This window comes from Anguilla rostrata, chromosome 5 (genome assembly GCF_018555375.3).
Source record: "Anguilla rostrata isolate EN2019 chromosome 5, ASM1855537v3, whole genome shotgun sequence".
Classification (NCBI taxonomy): Eukaryota; Metazoa; Chordata; class Actinopteri; order Anguilliformes; family Anguillidae; genus Anguilla; species Anguilla rostrata.
Genome location: NC_057937.1, coordinates 14151451 through 14166117, shown reverse-complemented (window position 1 = coordinate 14166117; position 14667 = coordinate 14151451). Strand labels below are relative to the sequence as shown.

Here is a 14667-nt window from a genome sequence, read left to right as displayed (position 1 = left end):
CAGACTTCACTGATTAGATCAGACCCAGGTGATTGGAACAACATACTGGGGAGGACTTTTACTTTCTGGACCTGTATTTTCCACCTCTGTTTAAATTACAATTCTATCATCAAAAGTTTATTAGTACTATTGGGATGGCAGGTATGTCATCTGACTTATTCAGGGCTGCATTTTCCTGCTCATCTATCTTCTATCATCTATCAAGTTACAGCGTCAGGCATGCCCCATATCTCAGTTACTCTGTAGTCTCTGTGGAACCATTAGCAAGGGCAGCACTGGAACCTGACAAATGGTGAAAAGAGGAAGGCCTACCCTTATCTTCCTCTGAGCCTTGCAGGGACACCTGTTGCTTCAGCTCATTGGCCTGAGAACCGAGAGTCACTACACTCATGTTATCCTGTGTGCTCCCGTCATGTGTCTGAAGAAAATCAAATTCAACAAGGAGCATGTCAGTGGCAATGCCTGCAAGGCCTCCTAACACATAGGAAGTTTGTAAATTCAAATTTCATCATGCCTTTACAATTTTTGCTCAATTCATTGCTGCCAATTTGTATTCTTTTAAATGTGGAGTCTTATATTATATTTATTTATAAACAAATACTTATAATATAGGGCACAGGTGTGAAACTCCAGGCCTGGTGGACTGCAGTGTCTGCTGGTTTTTTGGGGTGTTCTCACCACAAGTGTTTCACACACCTTCCTCTCAAGGCCTTAATTGGCAGCTGATTGAGTGGAAAACAGAAAAAAGCGGCAGACAGTGCAGCCCCCTTGGGATTCAGTGACACACCTGGTATAGGGCATCAGCACAAAGTACATCATACTGCTTTAGGTGGAAAGACCATCAAGGTGCCTCTGTGACAAAAGTTCTATTGAAAACGTGCCCTTTTCATCAAGGAGATTTCCATTTCTGCTTGATAGAGGTTGTCATCTTTCATATAGAGCTGTCGTTTCAGGTCTTTGATTTCCTGCGTATTTTCAGTCATGACTTTTTGAGCGTTGACCAGCATCTTCTCTATTTGCTGTCCTCGTATGATCTGCTCCTCCAGTTCTTCTGCAAAGGCCCTATTCTCCTGTACCAGGGTATTTATCACATCCTGCATTTGAGCAAAATTGTATTATGAATGGTTATTGAAAGGATTATGTAAGCACTTCCTGAATTTTTGACTGTTCTGCACAGAATGATTCATTTAGTTTAATCCAGTGAATGAATTTCATAACCATTCAGGCTGTCTGAAAGGTGCTGCAGAACATATTATACGGTTTGGAAATATTTCAGACCTTTCAGAAGGGCAACACTACAAATGAATACAATCCTATTTAAGATACCTACTTTATATTGAGTAGATTGTAAATAAAAGGAAAACACAGAAGTCCTAAGTGTTGTGAACCTCTGGTATTATATATACGCTGTACTCCCAAAAAAGGCCAGACTACAAGAAACATATTTTCTTTCTCTTATCTGTCAATTAAAATAAGTAAAATGTAATGGCTGGGTTTATTCAATTCACCAAGAAATTCCAGTTAGCTAACTGTTTATCCAACAAAGTATCAATGACTATAGAATGTAAATCAGCATCTGACAGAACTTTAAATTGGATCAGTAATCCACTTATAAATAATATCCAGTTAAGTATGCAGCTACTTACCATTCGAACGGTTGACATTCCAGATGTGTGCCAATAAGATGTTTTTCACAACTGTGAATATCTTACCAATGATGATAGCAAATGATACAATGTAAACTATGAAATGTAAACCATGGAATTTGAAATGAGTCCAGGGTTCTATGATGTCACAAAGGTATTTGCTTTGTCCCCATGGTGACTGTTGACCCAAACAAACAAGTCTTCATTGGCGGCAACTAAATGGTATGTTTACTCAAGTTACCAGTTACAATAGCTTAGCTAACTACAGTACTCAGCCCACATAAAGGAGACCACCCCTTCTTAGAGACTTGGAATTTGACATAAATTGTTTTGTCAATCAGAAGATTTGAAAAGCCATCTTTATTCCACTCTGAGGTTAGCAGGATAAACATTAATCACCCACTGTGAATGCCAACAAGCCCCACATCAAAAAGGGAACAGAAGACAAAACTGCCCAGACTGACAGTGCAGGCAGGCAGTTACAAATGATATAACACACTTTCAGCTGGCCGTACAGTATGTGACAGAAATGCACGTGCTTCAGTTTAATAAAACATCAAGTCCCACAATCCTGCAGCACAAGCCTATCACAGCTCTTCTCCCTTCATCAGAAACATGTGGCAAATACAGCATGCCCGATTTACACTGTAGCTCTGCAGATGTAATGTGATGACTCAGTGTCTGTAAAAACCCCGCTCTCTGGGTTGTAGGCACATAGTCGTGGGGTGGGATCACAGTGTCCAGATGGGTCTTCCATGGTCTTCAGGATAAATGTCTCTGCTGCAGTGAAATTGAGATCCCTGTTTGAACAGCTGAACTCAAACTGCAACACACACACACACACGCGCACGCACGCACGCACAACACACACACGCACACACGCAAACAAAACTAAATAAAGGATTTTAAAATATCATTTACACACTTCATGTTTCTGATACATTGTAGTTTTGAGAAGGCAGCTCATAGAAGATGTCATCCGTAGTGTTTGTGCTTCTGAGGCTATTTTTCTCCAAACAAACTTGTCCTTTCAGCAGTCTCCAAAAACTGCTGTCAACCTACAGAGTATTCAAGTGTCTAAGAGATAAACTACAATAAATGCGACTTTGGCAAAACTATTTTCTTTCCCCAGCGCCCTGATCAGAAGGAACTTGCTTCAGGATACTCAAAAAAATGAAAGTAGTTATTACATTCTGAAAGAAAACAAATAAAATGCTTGACCTGACAGAACTGTATCTTTACACTAATTGTCCCTGCTTAAAGGTTGAAACCATGTAGAACCTACGAGGAGGCAGACCTTCACAAAGTTCGAACAACAATGACAGCAACAGAGGTTGGCGATACATCTTTGCTCAGTTGAAACATTTGAATAATTTAAACAGTGACATTTTTTTAGAACTACTTAACCTACTTTTTAGAGCTTGTTTAATTTATCTGAATCAGAATTTTACAGGAAGCTTAATTTTTTAGTTTGCTTTCATATAAGGAAACTTGGAAAAGTTCACTATAATTACCTATCTGCTGTTTTTTTCCCCCTCCCTCCAATCGCAACAGTACAGTTTTGGCTTAGCCGTAGACCTGGATATGTGTACATCTTTGTTCTACTTCAGGAGACTATAAGGTGATGTTCACACAGTATGTAGTCCTGTTATCCTCCACGGACAGAGGGTGTACACGTTTGAGAGGTCGGGTGGACTTTTCCTTCGGTGCTACATGACACTCTAGCCACCTCCACCCGCTCCCCCGGGGTCATATCATTTGCCTCTTCCTCCGCAGACTCCGCCCCCTGCGCTGAGCAGCCCAGCTGCTGACTGCGGCGGTCCAGACCCATTCACTCTCAGTTCAGCCCGGTCCGTGCAGGCCCCGGGTCCTGTCCGAGGCCGTCCGCCATGCTGCCCGCGTCCGGATCGTCGCCCTGCGCTGACGTCGACCCTCGACTGACGTCCCCTACGCCGTCGGGGTCGTATTCCTCCGCCGTTCCGGACAACGGGGTTCTACTTTGCGGAAGTCTGTCCGACGTGGTTTCCTGTGGTCCGCTTTCCTTGACCTTGATACCCGTTGTATCAGCCTCGTGTCCCCTCACGCTCGTATGAGATTTCCCTAAAAGAAGCCCGTCCAACCCCTTTCCCCAGAGGCTGTTTTGGGGGCCCCAGGCTCCGCCCCCATGGGAGGAGCCGCCTGCAGCGAGCGGCGGTAACCCTTGCTCGGTCTGTTCCGGATCCCCGCTGACCATCCCCGCTTTGGCTCCGTCATCCGGCCTGCCGTGCAGCCCCGCCCCGTTCCTGCCCTCCAGCCGCTCCTCCTCCAGGGCCCACGCCCAAGGGTCCGCCCCCGACCACGCCCCCTCGGGGGTGGCCAAGCCCACGAAGTGCCCGCTGGCGTTGAAGCGGAGGCCCCGCACCGGCACCCCACTGAGGTCGGGGGGCGCTCCGGCGTCGGCCGGGGCCTGGGTGTTTTCCCCCCTCCCCGCCTCCTCCGCCCGACCCGGGTCGCCCTCCGCGGTCTGCTCCGGGCCGGCCTCCTCCTCCCGGCCGAAGCCTGGGGCTCGATTTTCAGCCTCCCCGGCCGGAGCGGCCCCTTCCTGGGCCTCGGCGGCCGGGCCCTGCGGGGATGCAGTGGGCTTCACCGGCTGGTGGCACATGGGGCAGGTCTCCTGCACGTACAGCCACTTGCGCAGGCAGTTCCCGTGGAAGAAGTGCCCGCAGAGCGTCACCACGGCGGAGCTCATCTCCTGCAGAACAGAGACGCGCACTCCATCACACAAGATACCGCGCCTGAAATTGAGGTTGGGACCTTATCAGAGTACTCATGAAACATTTAGCGATAACATAGCGCCTCTTTCACTCCCTCTTATTATCAAGCAGCTAGTGCTCTGCAATCCTTCTCCCCGCTCAACCAACCGAGACCGAAAGCTCTCGAGCCACAACCGACAGGAAATTTACAGGCTTCGAAGGCCGCTAGGCCACAAACAGCCACCCAGAGCCGCCCAGTGTACGCAAGGCAAGGTCCCCGACCCCCGGCTGACCTGGAAGCAGATGGCGCAGACGTCGTTGTGGCGGCGCAGCTGCTCGTCGGTGGCGCGGGGCAGCGAGTTGATCTTGTGGGCGGCCTCGCGGCGCAGCAGGAAGCTGCGCCAGCCCGACTGGGCGCGGAGCCACACGTTGAAGTAGGAGTGGATGATGATGACCGAGGCGCCCATCCAGCTCCACTCGCCCAGCAGCGACTCCCAGGTGCCGTAGGCCACCACGCACAGCGCCACCAGGAACTCCAGCACCCGGCTCACCGCGTTCACGCAGTAGATGATCTCGTCCAGGCTGTCGATGGGGTCCCGCCGCGCCAGCTCCACCATGAACAGCGAGTAGATCAGCAGGGTGCCCGTCACCTGGGCGGCCGCCGGGACAAAAAGCGCAGTTTTAAACCAATCCCTGAACTGGGACCTTCCTAGACTTGCTGATTGGCAGCTGAAGCCCACCAATCAACAGGCTGTGTGCCTGCACCACTAAGGAGGAACTAGAACTAAAACTGGAGATGAACCAACGAAAGCTTCCAATGTTCTTGTTAGTGTTTCCACAGTACTGCTGACACACTAACAACCAGGGCTAGGCAGTGTTGTGGTCTACAGTAAGCAAGAGTGCAAAGCCCATCACTGTACACATCAGGGCTTCATAGGCATAGTTCCTGACCTCTGATCTTTGACCTCTTACCTGCAGGGAGGTGAGCATGCAGCTGGACACCAGGATGAGCAGCCAGAAGTCCATGTGGAAGAACTGGGAGATCTTATAGGCCATGAAGCCGGGGAAGATGAGGAGGAGCAGGCACATGCTGAGACCCCGGCAGTGTCTCCACACGCTCCTGAGGGAGGTCCAGACGGAGCACGTCACTTACACGTCGCTTACTCGGCAATTAATGCTTCCTCAGCAATTACTCACTGCTTACACATAACTTACACATCCTTTACTCAGCAATTACTCACTGCTTACACAACTTGCACATTGCTTTCTCAAAATATTTTTTATAGCTCACTGAAAAATCACTTTCAGGAAATGAAAAGTCTAATGTAACATTCTTCCTGTGCACATGCTGTTCAGTGATTGGGCCACGGCGACCTGACCTGTTACGGGAGGCCCCCAGGGCCAGGATGATGGGGTCGGTGATCTCGATCATGGACTGCAGGGTGGAGGTGACCACGATGAAGAGGATGATGCTGAGGAGGAAGGTGCGCTGCAGCACCTGCATGTCCAGCAGGCCCGTCTGCAGGGCCAGCAGCAGCAGCGTCACGCCCTCCGTCACCCCCCTGGAGCGCGGGAGGAAGACAAAAAATAACAATAATAATAACAATCATTTAGCCAATAGAAACAGATGCCATTTATAATTTTGTTTTGACAGATTTAAAAGGAACTGAAAAAAACATTCAGGCATTTATGAAATACAAATGTCTAACTAACACTAACATACAATATGTATTTTATGCAGACCCAGGAAGAGTAGTTGTTGCCTTGGCAACAACTAATGGGGATCCAAATAAGCAATAATCTGTGCAACAAAGCTATAAGGGAGCTGTGCTGATCACAAGTCTGCTGGCTGAATTACCACTGCTCACAGGCTGCTCTTGTGCCCTTGAACAAAGCACTTAGCCTAAACTCAGTTAATATCCACCAATGCACACAAAGAATACTCAAAAACTGTAAGCTGGGAAACTCGGACAACTTCGACAGATGTCAGCAGCGCAAATGAGGAACGCAAAACGACCGCACAGAGGCGCTATGGAAGCAGACGAGTGTGCTATGGATATGAGAGTGAGAAACGCTGGTGCGGCACGCAGGACGATGCTGTTGGTTGTGGGCGCGATGCTTACCTGTGCATGACATTCTCGTTCTGCACGGCTGCGTAGCCGCCCACGTAGAACTTGCAGAGGTTCAGCAGCCCCAGTGCCAGGTAAGACACCACGAAGGTCAGGCCCAGCAGGGAGTAAGGCGTGGCACAGCACTCCGAGACACTGCGTGGGAAGAGAAACACACACATGCGCACACACACACACACACACATACACATACACACACACAGACATTCACACACACACACGTACGCACGCACACAAACACACACGCATGTACAAACATACACACACGCACACACACACACACACACACACACACACATACACAGACATTCACACACACACACGTACGCACGCACACAAACACACACGCGCACACATGTACGCACGCACACAAACACACACGCATGTACAAACATACACACACGCACACACACACATGCACGCACAGGCCTGAGGCAACGGGACACAGCCAATAAGTATGTCAACACATCATAAAGTTAATGAATAACAATCCCTATCTCTCAACTCTGCCACGACCTTGTAGCAGAGTTCGCGAGAGGTACAGCCAGCTTTAGTTTCACCGCGTTCATCTAGTGGTGCGGACAGATTTCAGCCCTTTCAAAGACTGGGGTCACCTCCACTGAGAACAGCTAGCAACGGGGAATTCATACTCCCAGTTTCAATTATTGTATGGTGATGACAGCAGTGATATTATTGTATTCTGTTCATACTAGTTAGTATTAGGATTAGTATGACAGTAGATGAGAGAATTACTTGGATCATAACTAATATCCTTGCCTGCAATCACAAGTTACTATCCTTGCTTAAGACATTTATGCACAGTACAGAGAGCCTCTCACTGGATAGCTAATTGTACCTGGTAAGGAAAACAAATAGCACCCCCTGGTGGTTGGCGAAGGGATTGCTGGAGGTGGCATGAGAGTAAACCTGCACCAGGAACAGCACAAACCAAAAGACACTGAAGAGGGTAGGGACGGCAAACTGATTCCACAGAGTGATCCCGAGTGCAAGCAGTCTGTACAGCTCCAGCACCTGGGAGAAGGATAAAGACAGAGAGGCAGGAGGAGAGGACAGAGGTTAGCACTTCTTAAAGTGACACACACACATTAACCTTCCTTTAAGTACAACAGTAGCCTCGCTCTCATTTAGAAGTGATTTTTGTTCGCTAACGTTTTTGCATTGTCACGTTGTATCTTACAGGGTTCCATTTGATTCTTCAGTTCCGTGGAAACACTTCCTCCCACCTGACACCAGACACACAATTTGACTATCCAATCAGATCTAAAAGTCTTCCCTTTCTATGTCACACTTCGTAGTAAAGAGGAAGTGGCCTGCTCGACCCGCCCAGGCTGCTGCTGGCTCCCTCATTCTGGCTCACCTCCACCTGCAGGAGCTCCCTGTAAGCCGCCCTGGCCAGCTGGTAGGGCACGAAGAGGTTGGAGATGAGGAAGAGTGCCACCTCCAGGCCTGTGAGGACCATGGCGAAGGAGCTGACGGTGACCAGCGTGGCGTGGGGCGTGGCGCAGAGGCGGGCCAGCAGGGGGAGCAGGTGAGCTGAGAAGAGCCACACTTTCCTGGTCTTCATCAGGAAGGCACACAGGGTGCTGAGGATAATCTGACCTGTGCAAATCAACATCACAGGTACATTATTAATGACACCAGAATACATTCTCACATACAACAGAGTGACAGTCACACAGACACTCATGCAACAGAAATGTGTGAAAGGGAGAAAGAACAGAATGCGACTTTAATCCTCTTGACAAAAATGAGCTGGTCTCAAACATGGTGTATGCAAAGACCTCAAAAAGCATAACATCACTGTAGAAGTTACTTTGGAGTTACTTGAAGTGTATTCTGTTGATTTAGGATACAAACCCCTGAACATCCCTATACCAGCCACTGTGAACCTTGCAGGTTTTCAGAAACATCTGCAAATATGTCAAATACCCTTGATGACACCTTAAAAAATGTCTGTGCCATCACGAATGTGCACCAACACAGAAATTATAACGAAAACCCCAAAAACTGAGCTATCCCTTTAAGCCGGAGGAAGAGCGTGCTTGCTTTCCTCAACCCGGAGCACTTTGAGAAACACGCAACTGAAGTGGGAGGTTGTTGTGTGGTTCAAGGACCTACTTACTTGTCAGAGCAGCAACGAAACGGCTGAAAGCCAAGGAGTCCAGATACACTGCTCCCTCGTACCCATAATGCAGCTCTCCACGCACATAATCTCTGTGAAGGATTCAAAGGGCTCACATGCAGATGGTCTGACAGAACAGATTAAAAGCATTGCACTTCTTGTGCAACGGTCATTTGCAGCAAGGGCAGAAAGTAAGAGAGAAAATTAAGTGGCTGGTTTTCCTTTGTTTGATCCAAAGGTTGCCAGATTGTGAGACAAATCTGAAATTAATTCAAACAAAAATAACCCCTCTCGCTCCAACAGTCTCTGTTGACCTCAGATGAGTGATCAGCAAGAGCAGTGCATGATCCGCTGAATGCTGATCTGGGAACAGAAGGCATGGAGACTTACACTGACAGATAAGAAGAAAGCTATCCTGTACACGGATTGTCATGCTCCAAAGTGCAATTTACAGAATGAATAGGCTAAAGAATTCCTGTTTCCAAGGCCGACACCGGCTGCTGATAGAAATGAAACCAGAAAAACTTGCAGACACTGCAGCCCTCCGGGGCATCAGTTGACACCACTGGGTTGCACCTTATTCTTTGGTCTTGAACTGAAGAAGCAATGGTGAAACTCTACCCCATCGACATACCCAACCCCAGCCTCTTTACACATAGGTCCAAATACATCTGGGCGGAGCCTCAGCTCAAGCTGCATCAATCCAGAAGCTACTGCGACATCACTGTCTTCCAAATCAGGTCAAGCTGATGTCAAGGGGGAAAGAACAAGGCCATATAAAGTTCTGATAGGCTGTTAATCTGGTCTGAGTTCAATGATGACATTGTACATAAGCTGTGCACGCATAAGCCCGTGCCTTGATGTGAGCTCCGGCTACAGGCTCCGCCTCCATACTGCTGCCAAACCACTCACAACTAGCCATGTTAGGGGTAAGGGAAACGAGGCTCTAAAAACTGTTGGTCACATGAAATGCTACGTACAAGTGGGATGATGCCAATGTTCCATAAGATGTAACCTGCTATTGACCATATTGCGTTTCCCCAGAAAAAACAAACTTGTCAAACTTTCATTATTTCCCTCCGGGAACATCTCTGCATGCCAAATATGGCAGCTTAAAATGAACTGCAGGAATCATTAGCAGCAGTACACACCACCCTAACACAAATTAGCACCTTTAGAGAACATTCACGTGACTGCATGCTGCAATGGCCAATCAAGCCAATGTCGGCACCCGTGAGCTGTGCAGGTTCTGGCATGCCATGGCAGGTTTGCACAGCTGGGTGGTGTGCCTGGCAGCTTGGTGTTGTTCAGTCAGCGGAAAAGTGGGCATCTGTGCGCCTGGCAGAAGCAGCAGCAACACACACCTGGAGACTTGGTGACCCACATAGAGCAGCAGGCCTGTCAGGACGTACAGGTACAGCCTCACAATGTGTCTCAAAGGCAGGACCAGCACCACTACGCTGACCAGATGACCTGAAACACACACACACCTCACTTCAATTTCAACGGGACATGGAACATCTCGACAGACAGGCTGACAACTCTGATAGCACTCTGCAGAACAGTGTCCTGTTCTATTTTAAAACGCAACATTCACTGCAGAAAGATTTTGGAGACATTACAAGTACATAAAGGTGTGATTGTCCAGGCTGAAATGCGCTTCAGTGTTCCTGGCTTCTAAACGTTAACATCTTTTTCTTTAAAATTTTAAGAAGGAAATATCAAGCATGTATACATTTTCAAACCAATATGATAACGTCATTGAAATATACTCTAGAAACTCTAAAATACGCCATATGTTATGTACGATACAAACTTAAAAAACTATTTGTTAGCCTTGTGACAAGGCATAGCTCGAAAGATGACGTAATGTCTTGTGGAACGTAATCATTTTTAAACTACCTAGCGAACGTTAGCTAACATAAATAACCCCGACTCTGACCGTATAATCAGCCACTTACCGACATAATAGAGATTCCAAATGACATATTTGTATTTAAAAAGCATGTCTTCATTCTTTGCCTTCAGGTGCTCCGTGAAACTGTCAATGTCACACTTGTACAGCAAATCCAGCATGAGTATGCTAGGTACTCTCAAGGCAACATTTGCTATTTCTTCCAGTCGAGGCATTTTCATTGCTAATCTAATGCCAGCTTGTTAACGTGCTACTAATTATTCATCTTCTCACATGATTAATACCTTGGAACCATATTGTCCAACAGACAGCACAAGCGCTGTAATCGAGATGGACGTTCACAGCACATCATTCGGTGCTTTTTTGCGATTTCGCTTGCCCATTTTTCGGTTCAGCACAGTGTTAGTTTTCACCTGTTGCTAAAACACCCGGGGATTCTCGCCAAAGCGGTGGGGCACTGTATTCCGTTTCCTTGAGCGGGCATTACACAAAGTTATTATTAAGCAACGTTCCGGTCTTTGGCGAATCGGGGAGAAACGAAGCCATCTGACAGCGTCCAGGTTCTGATTGCTTCTACCATACATTCTGTACCTCCATGTTGTCGCCTCAGTTATAGCAATAGCAAACCCGTGTTTGTACACGTAGACAGCTGCAGCTTTTTTGTTACTTCTGTTGGCGTTTAACAGTGCGACAAAGAAGCTACCTATAGAACCGAACGGACTACTTCTTAGATAAGAAAATAATAATATTTCACGTTTTAACTTAAGAAGATGCACAGTCCTGCCTTTCCTGGACGTCGACAATCTGGCTCTTCCTCAACATGAACAGCCATTGTTGTGAACTTTGACCTCACGCATTCGTCACAACTGCGACGACACCGCTGTTTGCTGACGTAATGCGACCACACTGTTCTGTGAATGCGAAAAAAGATACGCGCTCCCCGAATGGCACGTTATTTGAAAAAGTGCAGACCCCTGAAAGCTGTTAGGCTAGCAAAAAAATGTTTATACGTATGAAAAAACGAACAAAGAATAAATGGATATAAGTAGAATAAAAATAAAGACCGGTGATTATGGTTACCGGATTCACAGGAACAAAAATACTGCTTTGAAGATGATTTCTCAATCACATGTAAGTCAAATTATATTAAGACCTGCTAAATCAGTCTATTTAAATCTTGAAGACTTGAAGATCCAGCATGATTTGGCATTCCAAAACAACAAGCCTACCTTTTCCACTATTCCAGTATATAAATAAATAAATAAATAAATAAATAAATCTTATGGACTCAGTCGACTGACCATTAAGAGGATCCCTACAATTGGGCCTTTCCATTCATTTACATATGTCCAGCTCTAGATTTCTTCTTATTCTCTTTGTCATTATTACTAATAATAATAAACATGACACTGTCAAGTTTGCTATATTACAGACTTCACAATACAACATAAAATATACAATTTTTGTCAAACAATCAAACAGGTGTTAAGAATAATGTACAAAACAGGCCAAATAACCCCCAACAACATAATGTGGTGATGAGAAAAATAATTTCATATAATGAAGCAATAAATAAATACATTTTTGATTTTATCCAGATTTGTCAGTGGATAGTTGTTCTTAAAAAAATCTTTTGGGGGGGGGGGGGGGGGTTATGCCTCTCCTCACCAGAGATTGCTGCTCTTGGGGTCTATGCATTTAAACTCCCCAACATTTAAACTAAAGTTCAGTGTGTATCTGCTTCTGATACACTAGCTGTAACTGTCAGTGAGTTAAGTATTGGAATGTGAAATCTAGCCAGGGAGTATGGCTTAATGGCTGAGTGCATGTTGTGTATATATGATCAATCCCCTGCATCTCCAAGAGGAATCTTTGGGGTGAGGGTGTGGCACAAGGGCTTGGGAACTGGGCTTGTGGGTTAGTCTCCCAGCTCATGTGTTACTTGTGTAAATTTAAGCAAGGTACTTCATCATTTTGTGTGTAAACATGGGTCACTGGAGACATTTTTGATACAATTGTGCCAGACCCATTTTCCGGACAACTGCATTTTGTTATGAAGGACATTACCGAGTTAACATTATGTTTCATTGCCTGCAACAGATAGAGGAATGGACACAAGAAATGATTAATGGACAAGAAACTTGTCCCAGGCGGAGGAGTTGGGACAAGATGGACAGGAGTCACTGTAAGACTTGGAGATCAAACTTGGTACCTATTCTCTTTTAGCTATTCAAGCTTCATGCTGTCTCCATACACAAATGCTTTCCTTATACAAGCCATGGTAGCAATGATATTGTTTTAAAAAAACATCTGAATTCATTTTTTAAAAAGCAAATTGAAAGTTAAATAGTTAAAACATCTATAGTGTCTTTTTCCACTTTATATAATATGTTTAATGCCTTGAAAGTGGGCTGTAGGAGGACCAAAAGTTCCTGCAGACCCTCTACACCTATATTTATGATGACAACACATTGCTTACTCTTGCCACACTGAGTAGACAGGTCAGCGGTGTTTAAAACAAATCATCATATGAATTTGTTTTAAACATCACTGAAGCACAACATTTTGTTTGTGTACTCATCTATGTCTTCTCGTTAAAAGAGCTATGAAACTGAAGCTGTTCGTCGTCCTGATGCTACAATCACGGCACAGGGTAAATCTTCAGGTTATACATTCACATGGGATTTTGTGTTCAAAGCAATCTGCAGGTAGACTACAATGCCTCCACAGACAGATGCTCACAGATTGCAACTCAGAGCTGAAAAATGATTGGCTGCATATGCAATGTGACAGGATAACTTCAGATAGTGAACAAATAACATGCAACAAATTTAGAAATACTCAGGTATGGAGTTGATGGAACTATGCATATCCACATTAGTTTTGCGACTTTCCAGTAGGTGGCACTATGGGCCATGCAGTGAGAATCACTTTCGCTTTACTCTAAAGAAAGAAAGAGGAATATTTGCAAATGATAAAGATTGATCGCAACTTCAAATTCCACAGACTTTTTAAATTGATAATTAAATTATATGCATTTATTTCCATATGCATATGATTAAATTTAATCATATAATCAAGTTCCATATGTAGAACCTGCTGTTTTTATTTCAATACTGTCAAATATTTGATAGCTCACTCTCAAACCAACTTACGCTGGTTTTAAACAGAGCCCTTCATACAAAATTGTCTGGCTTATAAATGTGCTTTTATACAAATAATTTTGCCTTTACATAGCCCTCATATGCTAGAATTAATCAAAAGATGATAATGAATCTATGTGGTACAGGAATGCAAGTAACCAGGTGGCAGTATCGTATACGGGTATGCCGTATGTTCATATTGAATGATAAATATGAATTATGTTTTAAAAGTTATGCAACATTTGATTAAAGTTTTACATAATTTCAAAGTTTTGGATAGGATGTACAGAATTTCATGCATGCTCCCCAAAATAGACATTGTATGGTGCTTTGGGGAGTGAACAAAAATGTTTTGTCTGGGGATTTAATGTTTACAAAGTTATTTCCAAGCCAATAACACACCACTAAATTAACTGAGAATTGACCTACATGAAAACAGAACAAAAACATGCATCTGTCATAATTTAAATGTCATCGATTGCAATGAGATCTTAGGGCTTGGTTATGTGTTTTACACCATTTTTCATCTTGATGATTATACTTTATTGACAAAGGCCACTAGTAATAGCACAACATGCAAACCCGTAGACTGTTCCTTTTATTAAATGAAGCCAACAAAGCATGATATTCAAATTCGGACCTCCCGGACATGTGATGCCGTTGAATTTCAGGTTTTAACACAGGGGGGAGACAAAGATTTGAACACATTTATCAACACCATTTGAAGGATTTAACTCTTTCATTGTGTCCTTCATTCTGACAACTTTTCTACAAATAAATTGTTATGCAAGGACACAATTAAATGTATACAATTGTTTTTATTAATGGAATGCAAATGGAAATTTCACTGTTGTTTGCCTTGTATTCTGGTATGTACAAGTCTTTCCACACCATCACATTTACTAGGGCAATGCATCAGTAAAGTGGAGAACTTCACATCAAAGATGTGATGTTCTCCA

At 44.9% G+C, this 14667-nt stretch overlaps 1 protein-coding gene across 3 annotated transcripts; it reads right to left on the bottom strand.

Annotated features, from left to right (window-relative positions):
- Positions 1-1990: 1990 nt before the first annotated feature.
- zmp:0000000662 (RING finger protein 145) lies at positions 1991-11439 on the bottom strand. Of its 3 annotated transcripts, XM_064335264.1 has the most exons (10): positions 10612-11438; positions 10015-10123; positions 8651-8742; positions 7886-8127; positions 7364-7539; positions 6502-6642; positions 5758-5940; positions 5351-5498; positions 4672-5028; positions 1991-4377 (listed from the first exon to the last, which is right to left on the bottom strand). In XM_064335264.1, exons 1-10 carry the CDS (start codon positions 10784-10786, stop codon positions 3484-3486), a joined length of 2517 nt encoding a protein of 838 aa, XP_064191334.1. In that variant the 5' UTR covers positions 10787-11438; the 3' UTR covers positions 1991-3483. The 3 variants fall into 3 exon arrangements, with proteins under 3 accessions (XP_064191334.1, XP_064191336.1, XP_064191335.1); XM_064335266.1 differs by lacking the exon at positions 10015-10123; XM_064335265.1 differs by lacking the exons at positions 8651-8742; positions 10015-10123 and having other exon boundaries at positions 10612-11439.
- Between the last annotated feature and the right edge of the window lie 3228 nt (positions 11440-14667).